At 36.3% G+C, this 23,352-nt stretch overlaps 2 protein-coding genes across 3 annotated transcripts; both read left to right on the top strand.

Annotated features, from left to right (window-relative positions):
- The first annotated feature begins 2,591 nt into the window (after positions 1-2,591).
- On the top strand, positions 2,592-13,302 carry LOC126979539 (uncharacterized). Of its 2 annotated transcripts, XM_050828889.1 has the most exons (11): positions 2,592-2,758; positions 4,001-4,149; positions 5,486-5,637; positions 5,735-5,817; positions 6,349-6,566; positions 7,877-8,047; positions 8,764-8,919; positions 9,722-9,894; positions 10,686-10,763; positions 11,354-11,511; positions 13,273-13,302. In XM_050828889.1, exons 1-11 carry the CDS (start codon positions 2,692-2,694, stop codon positions 13,278-13,280), a joined length of 1,413 nt encoding a protein of 470 aa, XP_050684846.1. In that variant the 5' UTR covers positions 2,592-2,691; the 3' UTR covers positions 13,281-13,302. The 2 variants fall into 2 exon arrangements, with proteins under 2 accessions (XP_050684846.1, XP_050684845.1); XM_050828888.1 differs by lacking the exon at positions 13,273-13,302 and having other exon boundaries at positions 11,354-11,555.
- Positions 13,303-14,238: 936 nt separating this feature from the next.
- LOC126979542 (uncharacterized) lies at positions 14,239-22,867 on the top strand. Its single transcript, XM_050828899.1, has 10 exons — positions 14,239-14,403; positions 14,482-14,594; positions 15,282-15,433; positions 16,625-16,707; positions 17,242-17,459; positions 18,021-18,188; positions 18,511-18,693; positions 19,611-19,783; positions 21,828-21,905; positions 22,692-22,867. Exons 1-10 carry the CDS (start codon positions 14,343-14,345, stop codon positions 22,843-22,845), a joined length of 1,383 nt encoding a protein of 460 aa, XP_050684856.1. The 5' UTR covers positions 14,239-14,342; the 3' UTR covers positions 22,846-22,867.
- The last annotated feature ends 485 nt before the right edge of the window (positions 22,868-23,352 follow it).

The following is a 23,352-nucleotide window of genomic DNA, read 5'->3' on the forward strand; positions in this document are numbered from 1 at the left end:
AGTACGTAAGCCTTAACAAAATTATCTGGTCTTTTGACGAGTTTATTTCTCATATATCAATATCAATCGAGATATATGGTTCACGAGCCGTAATACGGTTAAAACTAAATTTTCTCAGTAAAAACCTTAGTTAATTATACGTCTAGCTATCTAGATCTTATAATTAACTAAGAAAGTCTATAGTCTATTGCTGTTAGACAACCGATAAAAACAGGCCAGGAATATTAGTTTAGTGTGCGTGACGTGCGCGGAATAACATTTGGAACATTTATAACATCTGTGGACTCTTAGATAATTTAAACGTGTAGATAGAGTCACTTGCTGCAAGAGAACCGATAAAAAGAGACCAGGTTTAATACTTTAGTGTGCGCGACAAGCTACGTCTTACACTCGGGATTTGTATGACACTTTGTGTTAGAGACCCCGCAAACTGCAGACTTTCGATCGGCCGATAGTTTGGTTGAGTTCGACTGTTAAGTGCGCACACTGGCCCGACTAAACAGTTGGGTCTGTGATGAGTGCGCACACTAGACAACTATCGGCCGACAGTTTTAGGGACCATTCGCTATTAGTTTTAAATCGGCTTTTGATGAGTCTGGCCGACTAAACAATCGGTGGTATGCGCGCCTAGAAGAGCGCTGTACTGATATAACAGTCGGCCGATAGTTTGCTGTCGGTTCAGTTTGAAGGCGTGTAGCCTATCAAACTTTTTGTCGGCCAATACCGAATCGTTATAATGTGTGCACTCTCATACATCTTCATACTGATTAAGAAACCAATCAAACTATCGGCTGATCAAAAGTCTGCAGTTTGCGGAGTCTCTTAAGGTGCGTGAATTGCTCAAAATAGAGGTTAGTTCTATTTTTTTCGACGTTTTCACAGCTGTCATACGGCCGTTTTCAATGACGTATATCTAGTTTCGGATACATTGCTGTCACCGTTTAATGACAAGATCTTATCTATCCATAGCTATGTCCAATATAGTTATAGTCCAATACTTTACGTCGATAGGTGATTGAAATGTAAGTAAGCGTAAAAGGATAGATTTGTCTACCTTTAGTTAATTAAACTAAAGATAGATAGGTTATTGAAAACGGCCGTAGACAGACGTACAAATGATCTAAAGTAAAAACACATTGGAATAGATCTTGCATGACGTTTTTGGATTGTGGATTCCATCCAATTAATATAATGACACCATAAGAAAGCTAACGAACGGAGAAGCAAGATTTGTGTTCAAATTAATTTAATTTCGGCTCCATTTCATTTCATTCACTTAAGATTTATATCATTTAAGTGGGGTTAACGGAAGATAGACATTGGAAGAATATATTATATACATACTTTTAAATAAATTATTACTTATATTCAAAGTAATTTAATTGCATCAATACTAGAACAAAATGTTAAGGTAGTAAGTAAGTACCTCCTCAATGATCTAAATAGATTAAAAGCTATCTATCAGTGAGAGTACTTTGTTTTGTTAGAAAATGGATGTAAGTTCTAGCAGCTCGATGAGTTTGCAGCTATGATGGACATATGGATATGAACAGCAATATGAAAAATCATAAGTACTCATACGGATTGGATAAATGTAAGATTATAAGACAATTGTACGCTTGGGCAGTTTGCATGTACACTTGAGTACCGTGCAATTCACAAAAGATCTCACAATAAATCAGAAATTTAAACTCCAGATTTGTCAGCGAGCTATGGATCGCAGTATCCTGAGAGTCAAGCTAATCGATCGCATTAGAAATACGGAACTGCGCTCCAGAACTGGCATTGCTGATGTGGGAGAAAAAACCGCCAGGCTAAAGTGGGACAAGGCTGGGCATGTATGTCGGATGCACACAGACCGATGGAAATAGGTCGTCACGCTTTGGGTGCCTCGGGACGTCTTGACCGACCGAGGCACTCACGCGGCTGCTCGCTCAGTCAGTACGTGGCTAAGAACATTAATAATTTAAATTTCACTTGGACTATCTAACATTAGATTTCATGAAACGAATTGTCATTAGATGATTTTGTATAAAGACAATATAATATTGTGTAAAGACGGATAAAAAGGAAACCCACCTCCCTCCCATAGTCTTACCGACCTTTAAGTCATCAAGACCTAACAACGGGAGATGTACCGGATTCGGAGTCCGACACACATTTCTTGACTCTCTAAAAGTTCTCTTTTTTTGCGGCCCTAAATGGCCTCTTCCATTTTCTGGGGGCGGACAAAAATGAAAAAATATACGATCAATCAAAGGATGCTACTTTGCCTACCCATGTTTGTTAGAGCGCTGGTAAAACACGAAATTGAAACGAATGCCACATTTATAGGGCCCCGGGTGCACCGCAACATCAACTGAAACTCGGGGATCAGGGGCTCTGTAAACGTTAAAGGGTCAGTTTATTGTGTATTCTATTGCATTTAATATTTCACCTGATCCATGGCGCCTAATTACACATTCGCCAATTCCTCTCTACGCAAGTGATCGAGTAAGAAGAAAATATTGGACCGTAAAAAAACAAAAGGCTTTTCATTACAGTTAGTTCTACTGTTACTATTAAAACCACGGCTTACTATGTTTCGCATGCTTGCAAAGAATTAGGCAATCAATGTATTCGAACACCGTGAAATTGTAGATTTATATTTGCTTTAACGAATTTCAAAACAAATTTTTAGTCGAAGATAACATGAAATTAATTATTTTAGTGGCTAGCGTTTGTATAATATCATTATGCTGCATATATTACATATCAGGTTTGTTGACAGTTATGATTTATTAATTATATTAAGAACTTGAAAAATATGTTAATGTAATTTTTTCTTTTATGAATGTGGAAGACTAGTGCGGTAGGGTTTTCTCAAGAACCTACCCATGATTTCATTCTGAGGTTGGAAGGGTTTGGGTACAGCCACCCTGGACAGTTATATTTTATGGGAATATGTGAAAGTAAACAGATTATGCCAAAATGATGAGTCATGATGTCAGGAATCATGTCAAACAGCTCTTCGGAATATTACCAGTGATAAATGCGGTAGAAGATACGCAATGAATCCACATCTCTTCGTAACTCTAAGTTATTAGCCATTTACAAAGCGCTGGGTCCCCGACAATTCAAGCAACTCGCGTTGCACGCGATCAAGTCGTTCTACCTGGTCCTTGGGTGTACCAAACCAGAGATGACAGCAATACTCTCTCACTCGATATGTGGCCGGACCATCGCTTTGTAGAGCGCTAGAATGTTGGCCGACTTGAAGTACTGCCCTGCTCTATTAATGAACTGCCCAGCTTCTTCGAAGCCAGTTTGGGTGAGCCATCCAAATAAACGCGGAATAGGCATTTGCTTGAGATTTCGAGACCCAGAATTCCGATACTAGGCGAGGCTTTAAGGGAAGTGTTGTCGAAGAGCGGTGATACGACAAATTGGGTTTTTTTGTGGTAAGCGCGCAAACTTGAGTCTTCTGTGGGTTAAATTGAACAAGGTTCATTTTATCCTATTCCGCCACGTTCTGAAGAGAGGATTCGGTAGAAGATACAAGTTTCTTCCGGCCGTGGTCGACGATTTCCTTAGAGTAACCTGCATGGCCCGTGTAAACTGAATCACCAGTGCTGTCGCCTGCATAGCAATGTATATTGGAGGCGTCCAACATATCGTTGAATCTGATTATAAAGCAACGTAAACTATAGAATAAAAGTATAGAAAATACGCTTATTCCACCGGGCACATATAACATTCCATTTTTAAATGTGTCATAACGACTGGCATGGTCAGACGTAATCGGGATTGATCGTGATCATAAACTTAGCATATACTAGCGTATAGACGACCTGACGGCCTATAAAACGTGACTAATTTGTCAATGTGTGCGTTAGCTAGTGGTTAACAATTCAAAATTAAAATAGTTTACAATAATAATCATGCTGTATGGTAGGTACCTTCACTCATTCCTATAAAAATACATTTCTATATTAATTATAATAATGTGTTTTTTATATAGGTGCATCATCTATCAATGTCGGGACGACAATACCGCCAAATGTCCAGAACATTCTAAAAAATACAAATATAAGTGATGTAAAGCAATTGCTTAATGGAAGTCGTAGAATAATCAATGGAAACGAAGCCAGAAATACGAGGCCCTATATGGTATGGCAGTACTAAGTCAAACGTCTACGATATATAATTTAGTAACGTACTCAGTAATATACTCTCTGTCCATTGGTTCGATCGAATCTTGGCATAAAAGGCGTAAAAGGAGTTTATTTTCTCAAAATTGATTCCATTGGAATTCTTTTTGATGTCATTTCTAATAATTGACCATAATACATGGCCTCCACCTCCTCATGTCGTGTCTCGTGTATCGAGTATACCTGCATAGCCGACAAATTATCATCCTCATCATCATTTCATAGACTTCCAAGTCTTCCGGTGAAATGTGTAAAATAATACCAGTGAACTGCTGGAGACGGGCATCCCCCAAAGATCGCTATGACGATCGGTCCTGCACTGCCCTCATCCAACCTATTCCGGCAATCTAGACTAGATCATCGGTCCATCATGGCCTACTAATACTACGTCTTCCGGTACGTGGTCGCCATTCGTGGACTTTTCTGTCTGTCGTGCTAAGTGCCCTGTCTATTGCCACTTACGTTTCGCAATAATTTGTGCTATGTCAGTAACTTTGGTTCTCCTACGGATCTCCTTATTTCTGAATCAATCTCACAAGAACTCTTAAAAACCCTTGTCTTGAGACACTGTAGTATTTGTGATGAGGTTATACTCCTCTGTCTTCTATTTAAGACATCATGTAATATATTATGCCTTTTGATCAACATAATGAAGTTAATCTCATTTTTGGTGGCACCATCAGGACTAATCCACGTAATTTGTGTTGTTCTGGCTTCATGAATAAGCAGTTCACTATATAGAGATCCTCTTTCTCCATCAGGTCAGCCAGCATAGAGCGTTCCAATTTCTATAACCAAATTTTCCCACACATAATTAATTGCCGCTAGTTTTGTATTAATGTTTCCCATGACAATTCTAGTGGGTCTTAGGAGTGTGGATGCTGTTGGGATGACTTCATACACGTCTTCACTTTGTCTCCTATGTCATCTGTCGAAGTCGGAGCGTAAACCTGAATGACCTTCAACGAATACCATTCGGTAATTCTCAGTATAGGGTACGCTACCCTAGTTGACAAACTCCTCTGTAACGTTGCTGACAAAATACTTTGAACGAGAAACCCTAAGCCACCCTGGACTGTTGGTCGCCCTGCCGGCAGTGGAGCAGGTGTCCGGAATTTAAGATTATTAAGTCCTCACCGTTTTTCAATAACCCCACAACATCACATCGTAATCTGCTCAAATCTTCCTCGAGTTCCTCTTACTTCTCGGCAGTCCGCAGTATCTTGACGCAATATTATAGCATCTGGGGGCTATATATCCCGTAGTTCTAGTAAATCATTAATTAATTATTTTAGGTTTATTTGAAACTGCCATCAAGTAATCCAAAATACAAAGACTTCAGGCGTTGGTTATGTGGCGGTGTTATCATTCACGACGAATATATCCTAACCTCAGCGGCTTGCATAGAAGACGCCAAACATTTCTATGTTGTATCTGGGACTTATAGGTAATATAAGATTTAAAATTAAAATTTACGTACCTACATACGATTTAAAAGTAATATTATATTATGACAAAAGTAAGTTAGTAATATTAAATTATAGGTTTCACGAAGACAGTGATCGATATAATAACCCTTGTATCAAAAATGGGGCCAAGAAAGCTGTTTGGAAATGTATCCCACGAAGTGAGTGGTTTATTATAATAAATAATAATATTTAAATTACGTCATGTCTTGGGTGATTAATCTATTGGTAAGAAAGTTGCCCATCAGCGCACATTTCCTTGCTCAAAACACCATAATAGTGTTTCAGCCTTAAATAAGTCATCCTCCAAGTTAGACCGTAACCACTAGAATTAGAAGCTCGGAATTATTGAGTGTACTCTCAATTTCTACAACCATCAAAGGAGAAGAAATTAAAGGATAATAGAGGCAGAGTTATTAAGATTATTATGATCTTAAGTAACTTGAAGAGAATTCTTCAGAAACCTAGATGATCACCGCACATCCAGATGGCAATGATGATATATAATATAATTGTCTGTGGTAAAATACTGTAAGGAGTAGGTGAGACAACTCTTTGGAATACTACTCGTGATAGAAGTGGTATGAGAAGAACAATTGCAGGTTTTGTTAGTACTAATGAAATAATATTATCTTTTTAATTAAAAAAGCTCAAACAATCAGTGATTGGCAATATTAATGATTATTTTTCAGACTATGTATTTGATGGTCATGAAAACGATAATATTCGCTGGATGAACAATGATATAGCCATCGTGAAAGTAGAAGACGATTTCAATTTCGATAGACGAGTACGAGGATGTGATTATACACCAAAACCTATTTGCTATAACAATCAGAGCCAAAGGTTAGAAGAGCCAGGGACGATGGCTTCCATAGCAGGATGGGGGAGCCTCGATAAGTATAATGATGTACCTATATTTTCTATTTATCAAGGATTTGAATTCTACATTTGAATTACAAAATTATGGTTGAAAATGAGATCTTACGCTTTTTGATAGTTCTTACTAATTCGATGTTCTTCTACATTCGGACAAGGATCTCTGCGTTAGACACTTTAGCCGCCCAACTTACGCGGAGCACTCTACGATACGTCCACATGAGTCTGTTAGCCATGACCCAAGATATTTGTACTTGTCAACGTTGTGGAGAGATCCAAGATGTTAAGTCCGATATGTATATATGACGCCAACTGTGGCTACCCCGAAATGACCATATGTTTTGTTTTTGACACATTCATGTTTAACCCTACTTTTCAGTTTCGCCAATGGCCTTGGATTGGTCGAATAGGAACCTCCATTAAGCCATATTCTATATTAATTGCTTCCATTTCCTCGTTCCTAACGACTTCTAATGCTATTAAGGTGCGATATATTGCAAATACATTTCTGAGGATTTCTTCCTTGACTGAATCTGAGGAATGTAGTAAATTACCATCAAATATTTTATACGAGTAAGCTTCACTTTAAGGCATTAATTGCATCGTTTGATCTGGTGTCGGACCTTCTATGTTCGCTTGCGATTTACGTAAAGAATTTGATCTTCATCATGTGTCCCAAAATCCCTTCATATCTGTACTGGTTCCATATTGTCTGTCTTTAGATCACAAAGTAAGTTTCAAAAGCATGCTTCTTTCTACAGGGTCATAGGGTTAAATCATCAACTCTTTCAAGTATTTTTTTACCGATTTGATGAATATAAGATACCATTCCGGCAATTCCTTGATTGATTAATGCTTCTACTGTCGCCTTTAATTCATCATTAGTTACCTTAGAGGTAATGAAGATCTTGGGATTCATTCTTCAAGTTTCTTCTACGGAATCTATAAAATCAAAGAAGAACGTTGTGTTAGTAGTCTCTCGAAACATAGCGTTGATGTTGTAAGCTATTTATGCTGTGTTAGTTCCACACCGGAACTCGTATTAAATAATTACTCTCATTTTTATGTATCCATTCATCTTTAGTTTTCAAGCCGAAAAATAAAGCAAATGAAAGTCAAAAAAATCAATCTTGCATCTAAATTGTTTTAACTGTCATGTAAAAAAAGTTACAAAAAATCCAGAATGCCTGAACTGTAATTTCATACTCAATCTTATTATTTAAAAGAATTGCACGATTTCATTCATTTCATTTATGATATGAATGCCAGAACAACGAAAATATGCAAAAATGGTTTAAGAATATGTTAACATTACAGTACATTATTACATTGGTCTTTTAGTGGGTAAACAAAAGAAGTGATGTGCTAGACCAAGATTTGATGGAGACGGATGTTATGATAGTTGCCAAGGACAGATGCAAGAACCGTTGGGGACATCGCTACCACAACATCATTGACAACTACATGATATGCAGCAAAGATATCGTTCCAGAACTGAGTGAGATTTGTCTGGTAAAAAACTACATTACCATTTTTTATAAAAATATTGCGAATGTGTTTATCAGCCAATGTAATATATGTTTGTAACTTTGTGTAATATATACTATTAGGTACAGAGTTATTTCCAAATAGTTGTCTAATATTTTGTGCATCTGGACCCCTGTGTATAGTTTTGTAGCAGTAGAACTGGCTGTCTGTGTATTGTACATCCGGAATAGTAAAGTCACTCACACCTTCACTCATACTTTTGTGTTTCGGTTTGAAGGGTTGGGGCGTTGGTGTAATTAAATACACACAATATATTCCATATTTTATTGTAAGGGGTAGCGTTAAATGAGATCGGGGAAGTATCGCGGAACATGATGCCGTTTTGAGACGCGCTACTACTGAAATCGCATTAAGTCTTCAACAAACATAAAGAATTTCTAGTGTTGAAAGATAATATAGGCGGTGGTTTTCACTTTATTCCCGTTCCATATAATAGTTTGCTTCAACCACAAAGCCCAGTGGTATTCGGCAACGAATCTTTGATAGATATTGTAAATTCGGTTGGTGGAATTTACGTAATGTGGGCTTAAAGCTAGCTTCTGGATAGTTTACGCATTATTCAAGCAAAACGGATATTTAAATTTATATTGTAATTTATCAACATTATAATATCGTTCCCACAGATTTCCATTCTGTAATTTAAACGGCTTCTATAAATTTTTGATGAATTTTGATTTTAGGAGAAATATGCTGACTGCACTGATATTATGTATTCGGATGATTATTCATCTAAAGACTCGAGGAGGTCTGATTCAAATTTAACAATTGTACATACTGCACACCACAATGATACCGAATACAGACGGAGTTCAGCGGCCAGTGGTGGCTTTTGTGAAGTGGGTAACTGTATATCTTAAAGTCTAAGCCCTTCCTAATTAAAAATGTATTAATATTGTAAATAGGTAAAGTTTGTGAGTCATGGGCAATTCCCGAATCTACTGAACTTAAACCAAAATATATTTCACTACTGGAAAGCTGTATTTTATTGCGATAAAATTTTGTAAGTTCTTTGTTTTTGCGAAGACAAATACGCCGTTGGATTAAAGTAACTATGATGTAAGAAATGTAAATCCATTCACCAATGCAGAAGGAGATTTATTATCTTGCTGCTGCTGTTGTACTCATTACTGACATTGATGTCCTTTCACATTATTACAAGACTAAGATAAGAATAAGAAAAAAATATTCCATGCCACACATATGTCTCTAAATCTAAATTCTTAATATATATTCCTAATCCTATCTTAACTAAATATGCTGTGTGGCAATAGAAAAGGCCGATGCTCAGCTTGTGCTGTAAACCAATATTGGCTGCAGCGCTTACCTGGTTAACTTTCGGAGTGCCAGTAAACAATAAAATTTAAAAAGAAAAAAAAACCCATTAAAACACTTACATGTCTGCTTTCATTAAAAAATAATTTTGTAAACATATTATTATATACGTAAAATACTATAAATGCAATGAATGTGATAGAACAGAAATATAGTTATATATTAAAGTAGTGTATCTGCGACTAAGTTTGGTTCTCGTAGTCGGTATACAAAAGTTTTTTATAAGATCGTTTTGTGATTCTCAGATCAAAATTTATGTATGATTTTTAAATAATATAATAATTGAATTCTTTGAATTTGTTACAGAATGACCACGGTGGCCCGTTGGTATATGGAACTGGTGTCAATTCCGTCGTGATAGGGATTATATCTGCTTGTCTTGTTAAAGAACGGACAAATAAATGTCACGGGCCTTTTCTTTATACGAGTGTATATAAAAATAAAGCATTAATCAACTGCGCTATTTATAAGGATGTGAGGTTTGATGTTTATTTAATGTATTTGATGATATTCCTTGATAATATCAAACATACATTCACACTTGTCTGACAGTGGGGAAACTGAGATTTACGGACCTCCACTTGCTTGACTTCTTCCATCCGCACAAAACCTTAATACATGCTCTCGTTCTCTTACCCTTTTCTTATGGAAGAGGAGGACAAAAGAGCGTACGGGTCATCTGATACTAAGTGATCACCGCCGCTTATATTCTCATGCAACACCAGAGGAATCACAGAAGCGTTGCCAGCCTTTAAAGAAGGTGGAGCCCTGGCACACTTTTTATGTATCATGTACCAACTTAATTTTTAATATACGCATCGGTCAACCTTTCCATTTACCCATCCTCTCTATTTAAACAAACTACCTCAATATTTCCTTCTCACTATCTTCTTCTTAACTTTACATCGCTTTCACATGTCAAGGTATCATCTGATCCGTCCCTCAAATCAACTCCTAATTTATAGTAAGCAAATTATTCATCTCTACCACATTGATTCTGTTTTTTTGACTTGCTGTTTTTGTTTTTTTTTTTATTTGCCTCATTCATTGGCATAGGTACGTAAGCGTTATAACCACCACCTTGATGAACAGTCGTCCCTCAGTCCCCATTCACTTGGATACCCACTTTTACTCTCCTTTCAATGTCACATTCACAATTTCTTTGCCTCTCAAAAAAGTTTCCCATATATTACCTAGTCTTGCCATAAATATTGAAACAAAGAAAAAGGTTTTGACATGATAATAACTTTGAATATAATTTATGTTTCAGAGGGGATTGCTCAAAGCTTTTTAGAGCTAGTGAAACTCATTACGAAGAAACAATAAGTTGGGCTGATCATCCCGATGGGTAAGTTATACATTTCAATTTAGGGAACCAAAAAACTTTGATAATTTTTAGTAACAATAGTATTGGCTCTTTGTGATCAGATTATCATAGTGTCAAGAGAGAGTCACACCGCACCAAACATTCGTTCTCTTCTATCTTCTCTTCACTTTCCACTTTTTATACTTTTCACTACTTCTTCTTCTCTCCTTTCTTTTCCTTTTCACTATTGAGTCTGAACTAGAACTGCCGTAGGCAGTACGGCTTATATACCCCCGGGTCTGTTCTATTTTCAACATGATTCTCTTCCATCTTTAAATTTGAATTGTACTAGAAACTTTACCTGTCCAAATTATCAATGCCTTGAAGTTTGACAACTCTCGTAATGTACTTCGAAGCGTTGCTACGCAAAAATAGTAAAAAAGATAGATGGAATGTAATACATTAACCACCGAGTTAACGGATCATCTAATCAATCCACCCATACTCTTCGTACTAGAGTAATCACATGAGCGTTTGTTGCCATTCCGTAATTATCTACAATAAGGCTTAAGACTTGCTAAAGATACATAAAATTATTGAATGAAAACCTAATACTTACTCTTTTATTTCAGTCCAGCCAAAAATGAAATTGCAAAGATGAGGAGAAATGATAATAATGAAACTACAAGCACTGCAGCTAATGTCACGATTTCTACACCGTTTGATACCATCATCAAACATAGAGGGGTTGTTCTGAGAGCTTCGGAAGACCGCGATGTAGTTTTAAATGGTAGTACAATTAAAGTATAACACAATAGAGTATTTCAATTTTTATTTTTATAAATTATTCCCGTACTTTGTAGATTAATTTTGAAACTTGACTTATGAAACTTATAGAAAAAGAATTCGATAGTTAAAAAAGGAGACTTTACTTCACTTTACACTTCTACACAGTATATAATGTATAAAGAGTTTATTTTTCTACAAAAAAATAACTCTATATCTATAGATTATGAGTAGATTTTTTTTCGATTTCTATCATTAATCAACAATGTGAAGAAATAACCAAAGTACCTCTAGTATTCATTTAAAAGCGTATTGTTATTTTTAAGTGATATCCCATTCTTCTGGGATTAAATATACAAATTTAATTCGTAATAAAATTCATGGACTCAGACCCGAGCCTCTCAGGTTAGATTGTACTGTGGGGATATTTCTTAGAAGATTCACAGCTTACACATATGAAAATGGATTCATTGGATTAAAATATTTATTTATTAATTTATTTATTAATGCCTGTCTCGGGATACGTCCCAGCACTTTGACCGCTTAGCCAACCGTCCGAATAACGTTTTGATACTCTTCACGCAATGGGAGTGCATGTCTGTGAGAGTTTTAAAATGCACTGCTTCTCTTATAAACTCTCTCCAAATTTGTGAGGCTGTGTGTTGCTGAGTAATTAATTCTATATACCTGGTTAGTTAGCGATAGGTAGAGACCTAAGTGATAACAGTGGCATGAGGTCAATATAGCATAACATAGCATTATTAAGAAAACAAGGGTGAAGACAATATAAGAAAATATTATTTTGAAATGAAGCTTCCAATTTTCTTACACATAATATTTTTCATATAATATACCTACTGGGTGAGATTGAGAAGAAAATACGGCCGTTTTGAATAACGTTTCTCTTGTTAGGGATGCATTACTGTCACCGTTTAATGACAAGATCTTATGTATCCATAGTTATGTTCAATATAGTTATAGTCCAATGCTTTATGTCGATAGGTTATTGAAATCTAAGTAGCGTAAAAGAATAGATTTGTCTTACTCTAGTAAGTTAAACTAAGGATAGAAAGGTTATTGAAAACTGCCCCAAGAATACCAAAAATCTACTCAAGTTATACCACCATTTTTCTCTAAATTTATAAAATACCTAGGTAACACTGAAAATGTTTAGAAAATGAAAAACGGCTTAATGTAAAAAGTTGCCAATACTTTTATTGTTTTTCGAAGTAATCTCCGTTCCTCTCTACACATCGCCGCTTTCGATGGAACCGCTGAGAAAAGTAGTGGGCCCATTCTTCCTTCTTAGGGGTCTCTTCTATGGCATTTTCGTACGCTTTCATCGCATCTTCAGGGCTCGTAAAGCGAAGACCTCGAATTTTATCTTTAGTTCTTGGGAATAAATAAAAGTCGCAGGGTGCCAGGTCAGGACTGTATGGCGGATGACTCACTATCTCGAAACCTGCCATAGTCAAATATTCAACATTCCGTTTTGAGGAGTGCGCTGAAACATTGTCGTGGTGAAGGAGGATTCTGCTTCGAGGGCGCTGCTGTCGAATTTTTTCCAAGACAACATGCAAACAGTGATTGACATACCAGTCTGTAGTAACTGTACTTCCATCTTCTAGCACAACTGTCGCGAAATGACCTTTCCGACCAAAGAATGAGGCAATCATCTTTTTTCCTTGACTTCTTCCTTTCTTTACCTTAGTTGACCGATCCTTGAATTGAAACACCCACTGAGCTGATTGTCTTTTGGTTTCAGGTTCGTAGCAATATATCCAGCTTTCATCCACCTGTGACGATGTCAAATACAGCATTTGAGTCACTGCCGTTGAACTTATCTAACATTTGACGGCACCAGTCCATGCGAAGGTGTTTCTGGTCGTCGGTTAAAGTATGGCGAATCCATCTGGTACAAAGCTTCCTGCCACCTAAATGTTCGTGTAATATTTTTTGGACTTGACTCATACCAATGCCTAGGCTTGCCCGTATCTGCTGATAGGTCACTCTCTTGTCTTCCTCTATCATGCACTGATGTTATCTTCAGTAGTCGTTTTCAAAGGACGTCTCTCACGCGGATCATCATTGAGATTGCTACGTCCACGCTTAGACTCGTTAAAGCAATTAAATAAATAAATAAAATAAATAGTGGTACGAGATTGGGCTTCATTAAGAATTTCCAATTGCAGCCTATCATAGCTTTGTTGTTGTTCCTCGCGTTAGGTTCATTTTCACGTGTAACAAGAGTTTTAGATTTGCCGCAAATTCACAAAAACAAATGAATGCAATATACTACATTAGGTTACCAAAGAGTTCTAAAATTCAAATTCAAAAAAGTTTTCATTAGCAATGTTTGTAACTGGCCAGTTTGAAACATTTTCAGTGTTACCCACGTAAACAATTCTAAACAAATTAAAATCTAACATTGTATGATATAATTCGTCGGATGGTGTTTTATTTTCAAATTATGTTATAATTAATAAATTGATCTAATTGAAGTGTATATTTATTTTAAACCTAAACGTTCGATTAATAAAACATTGAAGTACCTAATAGAGAAATGAGATAATTTGTAATAAGACAATTAAAACTTGGGTTTAATTTAAAATTGCGTTTCTATAAAATGTAAAAGATGTATTAAAACTTCTCGTAGTCTTATCTGATAAGAATAGGAGTAAAATTGAAATATTAAATGGTTTACTCAAATTTACTTCTAAAGCTAAAATCCAATTAACTTGCTAGATTACACAGAAATGAAAAGCATTGTTTGCGTAACCGTATAATTAAATAAAAACATATTTCATCGAACTCAAAAATTGGCTTATTCATGTTATGTTTTATCACAACATGGCGTCAATACTATTTATTTATAGCATGTCTCTGTTTAGTTTATGTTAGTTATAATTTGATGATAAATACATTGTTTTAATTAACTTAACGCCAGATCAATTAAATGTTGTTTTGGTTATAGATGTAGGTGCAATAGAGGTTGCAACACAATTGCCACCTGAAGTCACTAAAATACTAAATGATACTCGAAGAATTATTAATGGTGATGAAGTAACAGAAGGGAGGCCATATATGGTAAATATGAAAGCGACTTCAAACTATCAGAACATTCTTTGAATACTTTTTGATTTTATAAGCAAAATTGTATTTTTTACATTAATTAAATCAGTTAAATTAATCTTTTATAACAATGTAACTCGACTAGTAGTCCGGTCAATTTAGACATTCGAAGTTACATAGAGTCCCAACAAGCTGAAAATCAGTGAAATTGTTCAAAACATAATTTTCAAAACATAATTATAAACAATGTTTAAAAGTTCTCCATCGTTCCCGTGTATGGAAAAAAATTTATTCAAGGTGATAACTTTTTGAATCGTTATATCTCAGAAACGGTGGCTCGTAAGAAAAAAAGTATTGATACATTTTTTATAGATAATTTTATGATCTACATTTTTGTCTGAGGTACTTTTATGATAAAACTTACCGTTTTGCTGAAAATCACGAAAAACTCATTTTTTTGACCTTTGACCGATCGATTCTACTTTTCTTCTTCTTCTTTCGGCCACAAGATTATACTTCGTAGCCCAATTCTAAGTACTATTTCAAACTTATGTCAAATCTCACTGCACGTTTCATACTAAACTTTAAACTTTACTTAGGCAATCCCATCTCTTATTATGTAGTATTTACGTCCTCTTTAATAACTTCTTTAAAATATTTGCATGGATACCATACCATTACCATGGATATTTTGATTTTAAGGTGTATTTGAAATTGCCAAAATCAAGCATAAAACAATCAAATTATCGGACGTGGCTATGTGGGGGCGTTATCGTACACGAAGAGTATATTTTAACTTCAGCGGCTTGCATTGAAGATGCTGAACATTTTTACGTCGTTTCTGGAACTTATAAGTATAACCAACAAATAAATATAATTTTAACATTTTTATGATAAGTGGCGGTAAACGGGCTAGAGGCTTACGGGGAAGCCGATAATTGATTCCACAAAGTGGCTGTGTGAGGCAAAAAGAATTCAGTTGTGGGCTGCCAGACGTAAACGTGATGTTGCTGGTATTTTGGATTATGACGGTGGTGAAATACGGCCACTGAATTCAGTCCTGATTTGTTTCTTCACTGTATCATTTGAATAAGATAGAAAGCTAAGTATATTTATGAGTGGTCTTATCACTAGCTTAGTAAATTCATTAGCTACGTTATCTTCAAACCGGGACAAAAATAGTGCTACACACTACTGCTTGAGGGCAGAAATAGACGCCGCTTTGCTTACCATCAGTCGCTATCCTGTTCAAAGAAGCCTCCCTAATAAACATTTAAACAAACCAGTGGGAGGCTCCTTTGTACAGAATGCTGGCTAGATTATGGGTACCACAACGGCGCCTTGTTCTGCCGTGAAACAGTGAGGTGCAAGTATTATTGTGTTTCCGTCTGAAGGGTGCCGTTAACATCTAATGTCTCAAGGGGACAGGCGCAATTGTAGTGCCTCTCAGAAGATTGGGCGTAACAATTAACATCAGCTGAACGTCCTGCTCGTCGCTTATTGTCATTAAAAATATGATGAATATTAATTATTAAATTAGACGTTATTTTGCGGAAATTATTATTATTTATTGAATTAGACGTTATTTTGCGAAAATCAATAATTATCCAAACTTTATTGAGTAATTTTGCTATGCTCTGTATTTCACCAATTCGACACGTGTTTCGCCTCTACACGAGACATCTTCAGGAGATAATGACTCGCCGAATTCTGAATCGATACTGGGTTAGCAGAACTTGGCGGGTTGAATTGGTGAAAGACAGAGCTTAGCGGAATAACATTTGGAACATTTAAAATAATTTTGGACATTTTGGATAATTTAAATGTATAGATGAGTCTCTTGCTACTAGACAACCGATGAAAAGAGACTAGGTTTAATACTTTGGTGTGCGTGACAAGTTATGTCTTACATTCGCGATTTGTATGTCACTTTGTGTTAGTGTGCATGCATTGCTCAAAATAGAGGTTAACATTCAACCTCAATTCTAACAGATTGTCTAGATGTATAAATGATCTAGGTGTGGACTTATGATAAATGTTTACAGATACTCTGATGAAGACGATAGATTCAATAACCCATGTATCAAGAACGGTGCGAAGAAAGCAATTTGGAAATGTGTTCCCAAAAGTAAGTTTATATACATTTCTTAAAGAGGAAGGAAAAAATTAATAGACCTGCAAACTTTAATCTATTGTAGATAAAGGTAAAATGGCAAAAGAAATAGTAGATGGTATTGCAGCAGAATTAGTACATATTTGATCTAAGCCAGAATCCGTAGGACCCTTCTCAACTAAGCTCAGTATGTAAGCATCAGAAGAATCGGAAATTAGACGACTTATGAAATAAAAGTTTAAATTTAAAGTCATAAAATTGTTGGTATGCTAATTCTGCTGCCAGAGCCGCAATATTTCGATGGATGTCTTAGTAATTATTTATGGCTTATTTATCCGGCTCGCAGGACCATATGGTGGCGAAGCAAACAGTGGACTGTAGTTAAATATTTATTGACAGCACAAAGTAACTGATTTTCGTATGCGGAAATATTGTAGTAATAGGAAGCTGCGCGTGCGTTGCCTCCCCTCTGGCGTCCGGCTACACAACCGGTTAAACGGCCGCAGTTAAGGCGGCTCCAACATTAATATGATATTTTTTTAATTTTAGATTACGTATTTGATGGACACGAGAATGACAATATTAGATGGATGAACAATGATATAGCAATCGTGAAAATTGAAGATGGTTTCGATTTTAGTAGACGTATAAGGGGTTGTGATTTTGTACCAAAACCTATTTGTTACAATAATCAGAGTCTAACGCTAGAGAATCCAGGTACTGTAGTCTCAATAGCAGGATGGGGCACAACGTCTAGATATAATGAGGTAAGATATTAGGTCAAATATGTAACGGAAACTGAGTAGGCCCTAAAACTATGGGCAATTTGATATCCACCGGGGATAGGGGAAAGTAAACAATCATATAGACAAACAAAGGCTGAGACAGAGACGAAAATTTCTAACGACACAGCAAGATAGAAAAGGAAAGAGAGTCTATTGTTACTGAAACCGAATTTGATTTACAAATCGTAAACAGTCGGCCACTTTTGGCTATATATCGCACCAATTGACAAATCAAAATTGGTCACAAATTATCGGGCTGTCAGGTAATTTATACTCTAGTATTTTAAGTCTATGATATCAACACATTCGCTGGTATCAAGCGGATGGAAATAGTAGCGAAAGGGGGAAATGGACGAGGCTTATACGTGCATGAAACACTTACATTGTATTAAATTTGTAAGTTTAAAATAGTTATGATAAAATTTTTAGAATTGGGAATGAATAAAGATAAATTACATGTTTAAATATGTAATAACAATCGATACTACTATTATTACTATTGAAAAAAGTAACACTTTTAAAATGTGTCTGTTTTTACTTCAGTGGGTTAACAGAAGAAAGGAAAATCAGCAGAATCTTCTAGAGGCTCACGTGGAGATCATTGCCAAGAACAGATGCAAACGTCGCTGGGGCTCCAGATATCACAACATCATCGACAACTACATGATCTGCAGCAAGGATATTGGCCAAACCATGTCAGAGATTTGTAATGTATGGTTTCACTTTATTGTATTCCTCACATATTTTATCAATTTTTTATATTTCTTTGATTAATAAGAATAAAAGACGCTGTATTTACACTATGTTGTCTATTTTTACTACCTTCTTAATTAATTAATTCAGAATGACATTGAGAGAAGAATTATAAATTTAGTAAATGAAAATTGTGCTAAAAAGATGTAAAGCACTTACGGGTTTAATAAAGAATTATTTGATTCAATTGAATTATTCGAGCCACAAGTCCATTGTGAAATGCTAACTTAAAGTAGGTAACGATAAATTTGAGCATAATAACATATTTAATATGATACAGGAAAAATACGTGGACTGTCAAGATATCAACTACTCAGACGATGAAGATATGAGACGTGATACGAAAGTTGCCAAAATTGAGAAAGTTCCAACGAACTTGGTGTTGCATTCGGCTTACCATAACGAGACATATGCCAATGGTACTAGGAGATACGCATCTCAGGCAGATGGCGGATTTTGTGAGGTACGCAAAGTTTTAGGATTCACTCACTATATTGAAAATATAAAAGATTTTAATCATATACCAAAAGAGGGCGTAAGAACTAACAGTGATAACTTTTTTTAAATCAAAACTAAGATTACTTGCGATTTAGTATGTACTAAAAATGATTATATGGCAATTGAAAAATTTTGGGTTCTGACCGAATTAATTAAAATATTCATATACCAGTGGGAGGCACCCTTGCACAGCATGCTGGCTAGATTATGGGTACCAGAACGGCGCGTATTTCTGCCGTGAAGCATTAATGTGTAAGCGTTGTTGTGTTTCGGTCAGAAGAGCGCAGTAGCTAGTGAAATTACTGAAAATGCAAATGAGACTTAACATCTTATGTCTCAAGGAGACGAGCGCAATTCTAGTGCCACTTATAATTTTGGGTTTCTCAAGAATCCTGCGGCACTGGATTGTAATGGGCAGGGTGTCTCAATTACCATCAGCTGAACGTCCTGCTCTTTATTGTCGTAAAAAAACACTATCAATATTGCGTATTATTTGTATTTCAGTACCAAAAAGGCTTTTTTTAACAGATAACACCGCATATACTTCCGCCTAGGATTATTGATTGAACCCATAAATCTGAGAATCATCGCAACTGCGCTTCTTAAGTTATACTGCATAAACTACTGAACCAATCGGAATTATACTTATACCGTAAGATACAGTGTACTTCGGAGAAGGTTTAAGTACACGATAAGTTAGTGGTTACTTATCCGAACCCAAATTTTTTTACTCAGAAATACCTATATACTCGCAAGCAACTTTTGCCGGTTTAGCACTTGTAGTTATTAAAAAGCATTGTGCTACGTCTTTGGCCGATATCATTAACATCATCTACGTTATATATATTTTGTACTGTTACAAAACTTTATTTTAAATCGCAGAATGATCACGGAGGTCCCTTGGTTTATGGAAACGGAGTAAATTCCGTCGTTATTGGTGTAATATCTGCCTGTCTTGTTAAAGAGCGGACTAATAAATGCTACGGCCCATTCCTGTACACCAGCGTTTTCAAGAACAGGCAGTTTATATCGTGTGCTATTTACAAGGATGTTGAGTATGTATCATTCATTAACTTTGAGTACTCTCTACACGTAGATGTATAATCTCATTTATCTAGTTCTAATTCAAATATTTTTACTCACAATAAAATGAAATTACAATTTCATAATAATATGATATGAATTTAAACAGTGAACCGGTATTTTATATAGTTAACATTACTATTTCGGTCTGATGGGCGCTGTAGCTAGTGAAATTACTGGGTAAATGAGACTTAACATCTTATGTCTCAAGGTGACAGCGCAATTGTAGTGCCGCACAGAATTTTTGGATTTTTCATGAATCCTGAGTAGCACTGCATTGCAATGGGCAAGGCGTATTAATTTCCATCAGCTGAACGTCCTGCTCGTCTTGTCCCTTTTTCTCATAAAAAAAAAGATTTGAAATCATTTTATTGAACGTCAAAAACTACGAGAAATTCGAAAATTTGTAGCCTGAGGGCGTTAGCTCCATTCCCAATCTGGTATAATCAAGAATGTTTTGGTTATGACAGTTTCAAGAAAATTTACTTATAACCATTGCTGATTGTATAGAAATTTTGTAACAATAAAAAGAAAAGCCCGCTGGATTTCTCGCGTCCGTTTATCTCTGATATGAAGCATTAATTTCCGAATGGGTAGTAGTTTTTGACTTTCAATAAGTTTTTGTATACACTGCTTTGAATAAAAATATTTGAATTTAAATTTTTATTCATATTTAGAATTAAGGGGTGACTGTTATTATACCATACTAGCATATGGAAGCTTTACTACTACTTTAAAATATAATTTAGCTGCTATACCACTGGCCGTACCAGTGTGTCATTAATCGCGAATCAGTCGCTTTTTTATACTGCAAAGTTAGAAACCGTATGTCACAAAGATCAAATTTATTAACTTTTCGCCTCCATCATTCTATACAGAACGTCCCACGGCTCACATGGAGGGAAATTACCTTAACATATTGTCGCGTAGCAACGCTTCGACGTACATGACGAGAGTTGTAAAACTTCATGTCACGTAGCAACGCTTCGACGTACATGACGAGAGTTGTCTAACTTCATGTCGCGTAGCAACGCTTCGACGGACATGACGACAGTTGTCTAACTTCATGCCGCGTAGCAACGCTTCGACGTACATGACGAGAGTTGTCTAACTTCATGCCGCGTAGCAACGCTTCGACGTTAATGAAGAGAGTTGTCTAACTTCATGCCGCGTAGCAACGCTTCGACGTACATGACGAGAGTTGTCTAACTTCATGCCGCGTAGCAACGCTTCGACGTTAATGAAGAGAGTTGTCTAACTTCATGCCGCGTAGCAACGCTTCGACGTACATGACGAGAGTTGTCTAACTTCATGCCGCGTAGCAACGCTTCGACGTTAATGAAGAGAGTTGTCTAACTTCATGCCGCGTAGCAACGCTTCGACGTACATGACGAGAGTTGTCTAACTTCATGCCGCGTAGCAACGCTTCGACGTACATGACGAGAGTTGTCAAAGCGTGGCCTACGTTAGTTCTAGTTCAGACTCGAAAATGAAGAGAAGAAGATAGAAGAGAACTAATGTTCGGTGCGGTGTGATCTGCTGATGGCACTGCCATCTGAAGAAGAACAGCGGCAGACCGGCGAAGTGCAACTTCGTGGAAGTGAACGTAAATAAAGGCTTGTTCCTTTAAGTTATTTGTTACTTTCCAAAAACCTGACCCTCTCTCGTCACAATATATTGTAGATGTAACATTTAACTGAAAGGAGACTTTTATTTCTGATGCTATATTATGTAGCAAAAATAAGCCTTATGATGAAGCCTCTCACTCGGTATGATAAAGCTACTGTATATATTTTTTTCTCGTGCAGCGGGTTCAATTTCCGTTTCAACCAGGCAGTGCAATTCTTCTTTCAGTAAAACGTTACATAGGTAAATTACTTCCCCCCCATGTGGCATAGCCATGGGACGCTCTGTATAGTAAGGCAAAATAAAGATAATCATTATAATTTACAACTTTAAAGAAATAACTTGGAATAACTTGATATGACAAAATATATCAATATTATATATTTACAGACCAAAATGTAGACGTCAGTTCCGCTCAGGTGTGACTCATGTTGAGAAAGAACTCTCCTGGAAGGACCACCCCGATGGGTAACAAAAAAATTTCACTATATGCAAAAAACCTTGGATAATTTGTAAGTCTAGATAGAGCCTCTTGCTGCTAGACAACGGATGAAAAGAGGCCAGGTTTATTACTTTAGTGTGTGTGACAAGCGACGTCTTATACTCGCGATTAGTATGTCACTTTGTGTTAGTCTGCGTGCATTGCTCAAAATAGAGGCTAACTATCACTTTTACGACGTTTTCACAGATGTCACACTCCGTCTAGACGTATAAATGATCTAAGCAAAAACCAATGTTTTATTTATAGACTGGAACTGGAACATAAACCTATGATTGATGATGAAGTGAAGATAACTTAAGTAGTTCCGAAGAGCTGGTTTTTATTGACACCTCATATATTAAGATATCATCTACCATCACGATTTATGGCATTCGTCACCAGTGCGGTTTTCAAGGAACTTTTATCCAAGTACAACTAAACCAAGGAACGAGCTTTCTTGTGCGGTGTTTTAAGGACGATACAGCATAGGTTCCTTCAAAAAAAGCGCGTCAACCTTTCTAAAAGCACAGCAAGGCTCCTGTAATTCCTCAATTGTCATTAGGACCTGTACGCTCGTTTATCCTCAATTTTAAAAAAAAAATATTAAATTATGTAGAAGATCGATAACTTATGTAACTTAAATGTGTTTTTTGATAAGTTAGATGACTTTATATTCGCAAATAGGGTCTTATTATGCTGTTGCATTTACTTCAAAAAGGTTGGAAAAATTATAAATTAAATTAATTTTAATATTCCTAAAAAATGTGTGACAGCCCTGCAAAGAACGAGCTTGGAGGTGGCGGCAAGACTACACTCCCAGAAATAGTTCACAGAGCACATGATAATGACGACAAGGTCTTCGCTGGCAGTGGGTTTATCCTGCGCGCTGAAGACACCACACCTGCTAATAAGACATCCGTTACATAAATTACATATTACGTCAAATCAATATAGTTTTTTTATTTACAACATAATCTGATGTAAATTAAGCATATTACGATACAAATTTAATTTGTACCAAAATTTATTGGCGATGCGGGACTCGGATCCGCGTCTCTTGGGATCCTTCCGAGCGCTCTTATCAACTGAGCCAACCGTCTGAGTGACGTAACGTTCATATATCTTGTATGCTTTGCTCAACTCTCAGGTTGTGGCTTCATCTACATTCTACAGGATCTTCTATACGGTTGATAACCTGCTCAACCCTAATAATTGCATATTAGGAAATTGACTTGAGATATCGCTCTTTTAAATCTAAATAGTTCGTGTCATCCTCTATGTCGTGACGACCTCTAGGCTATAGCCCAGTGGTTAGCGATCCTGCCTACTGAGCTCGAGGTCCCGGGTCCGAATCTCGGCAGGTGCAACCAATTGTATAATGAATATGGATGTTTGTTTCCGAGTCATGGATGTTTATACATATTAATGTACGTT

The sequence above is a fragment of the Leptidea sinapis genome, chromosome 3 (assembly GCF_905404315.1).
Source record: "Leptidea sinapis chromosome 3, ilLepSina1.1, whole genome shotgun sequence".
Taxonomy (NCBI): domain Eukaryota; kingdom Metazoa; phylum Arthropoda; class Insecta; order Lepidoptera; family Pieridae; genus Leptidea; species Leptidea sinapis.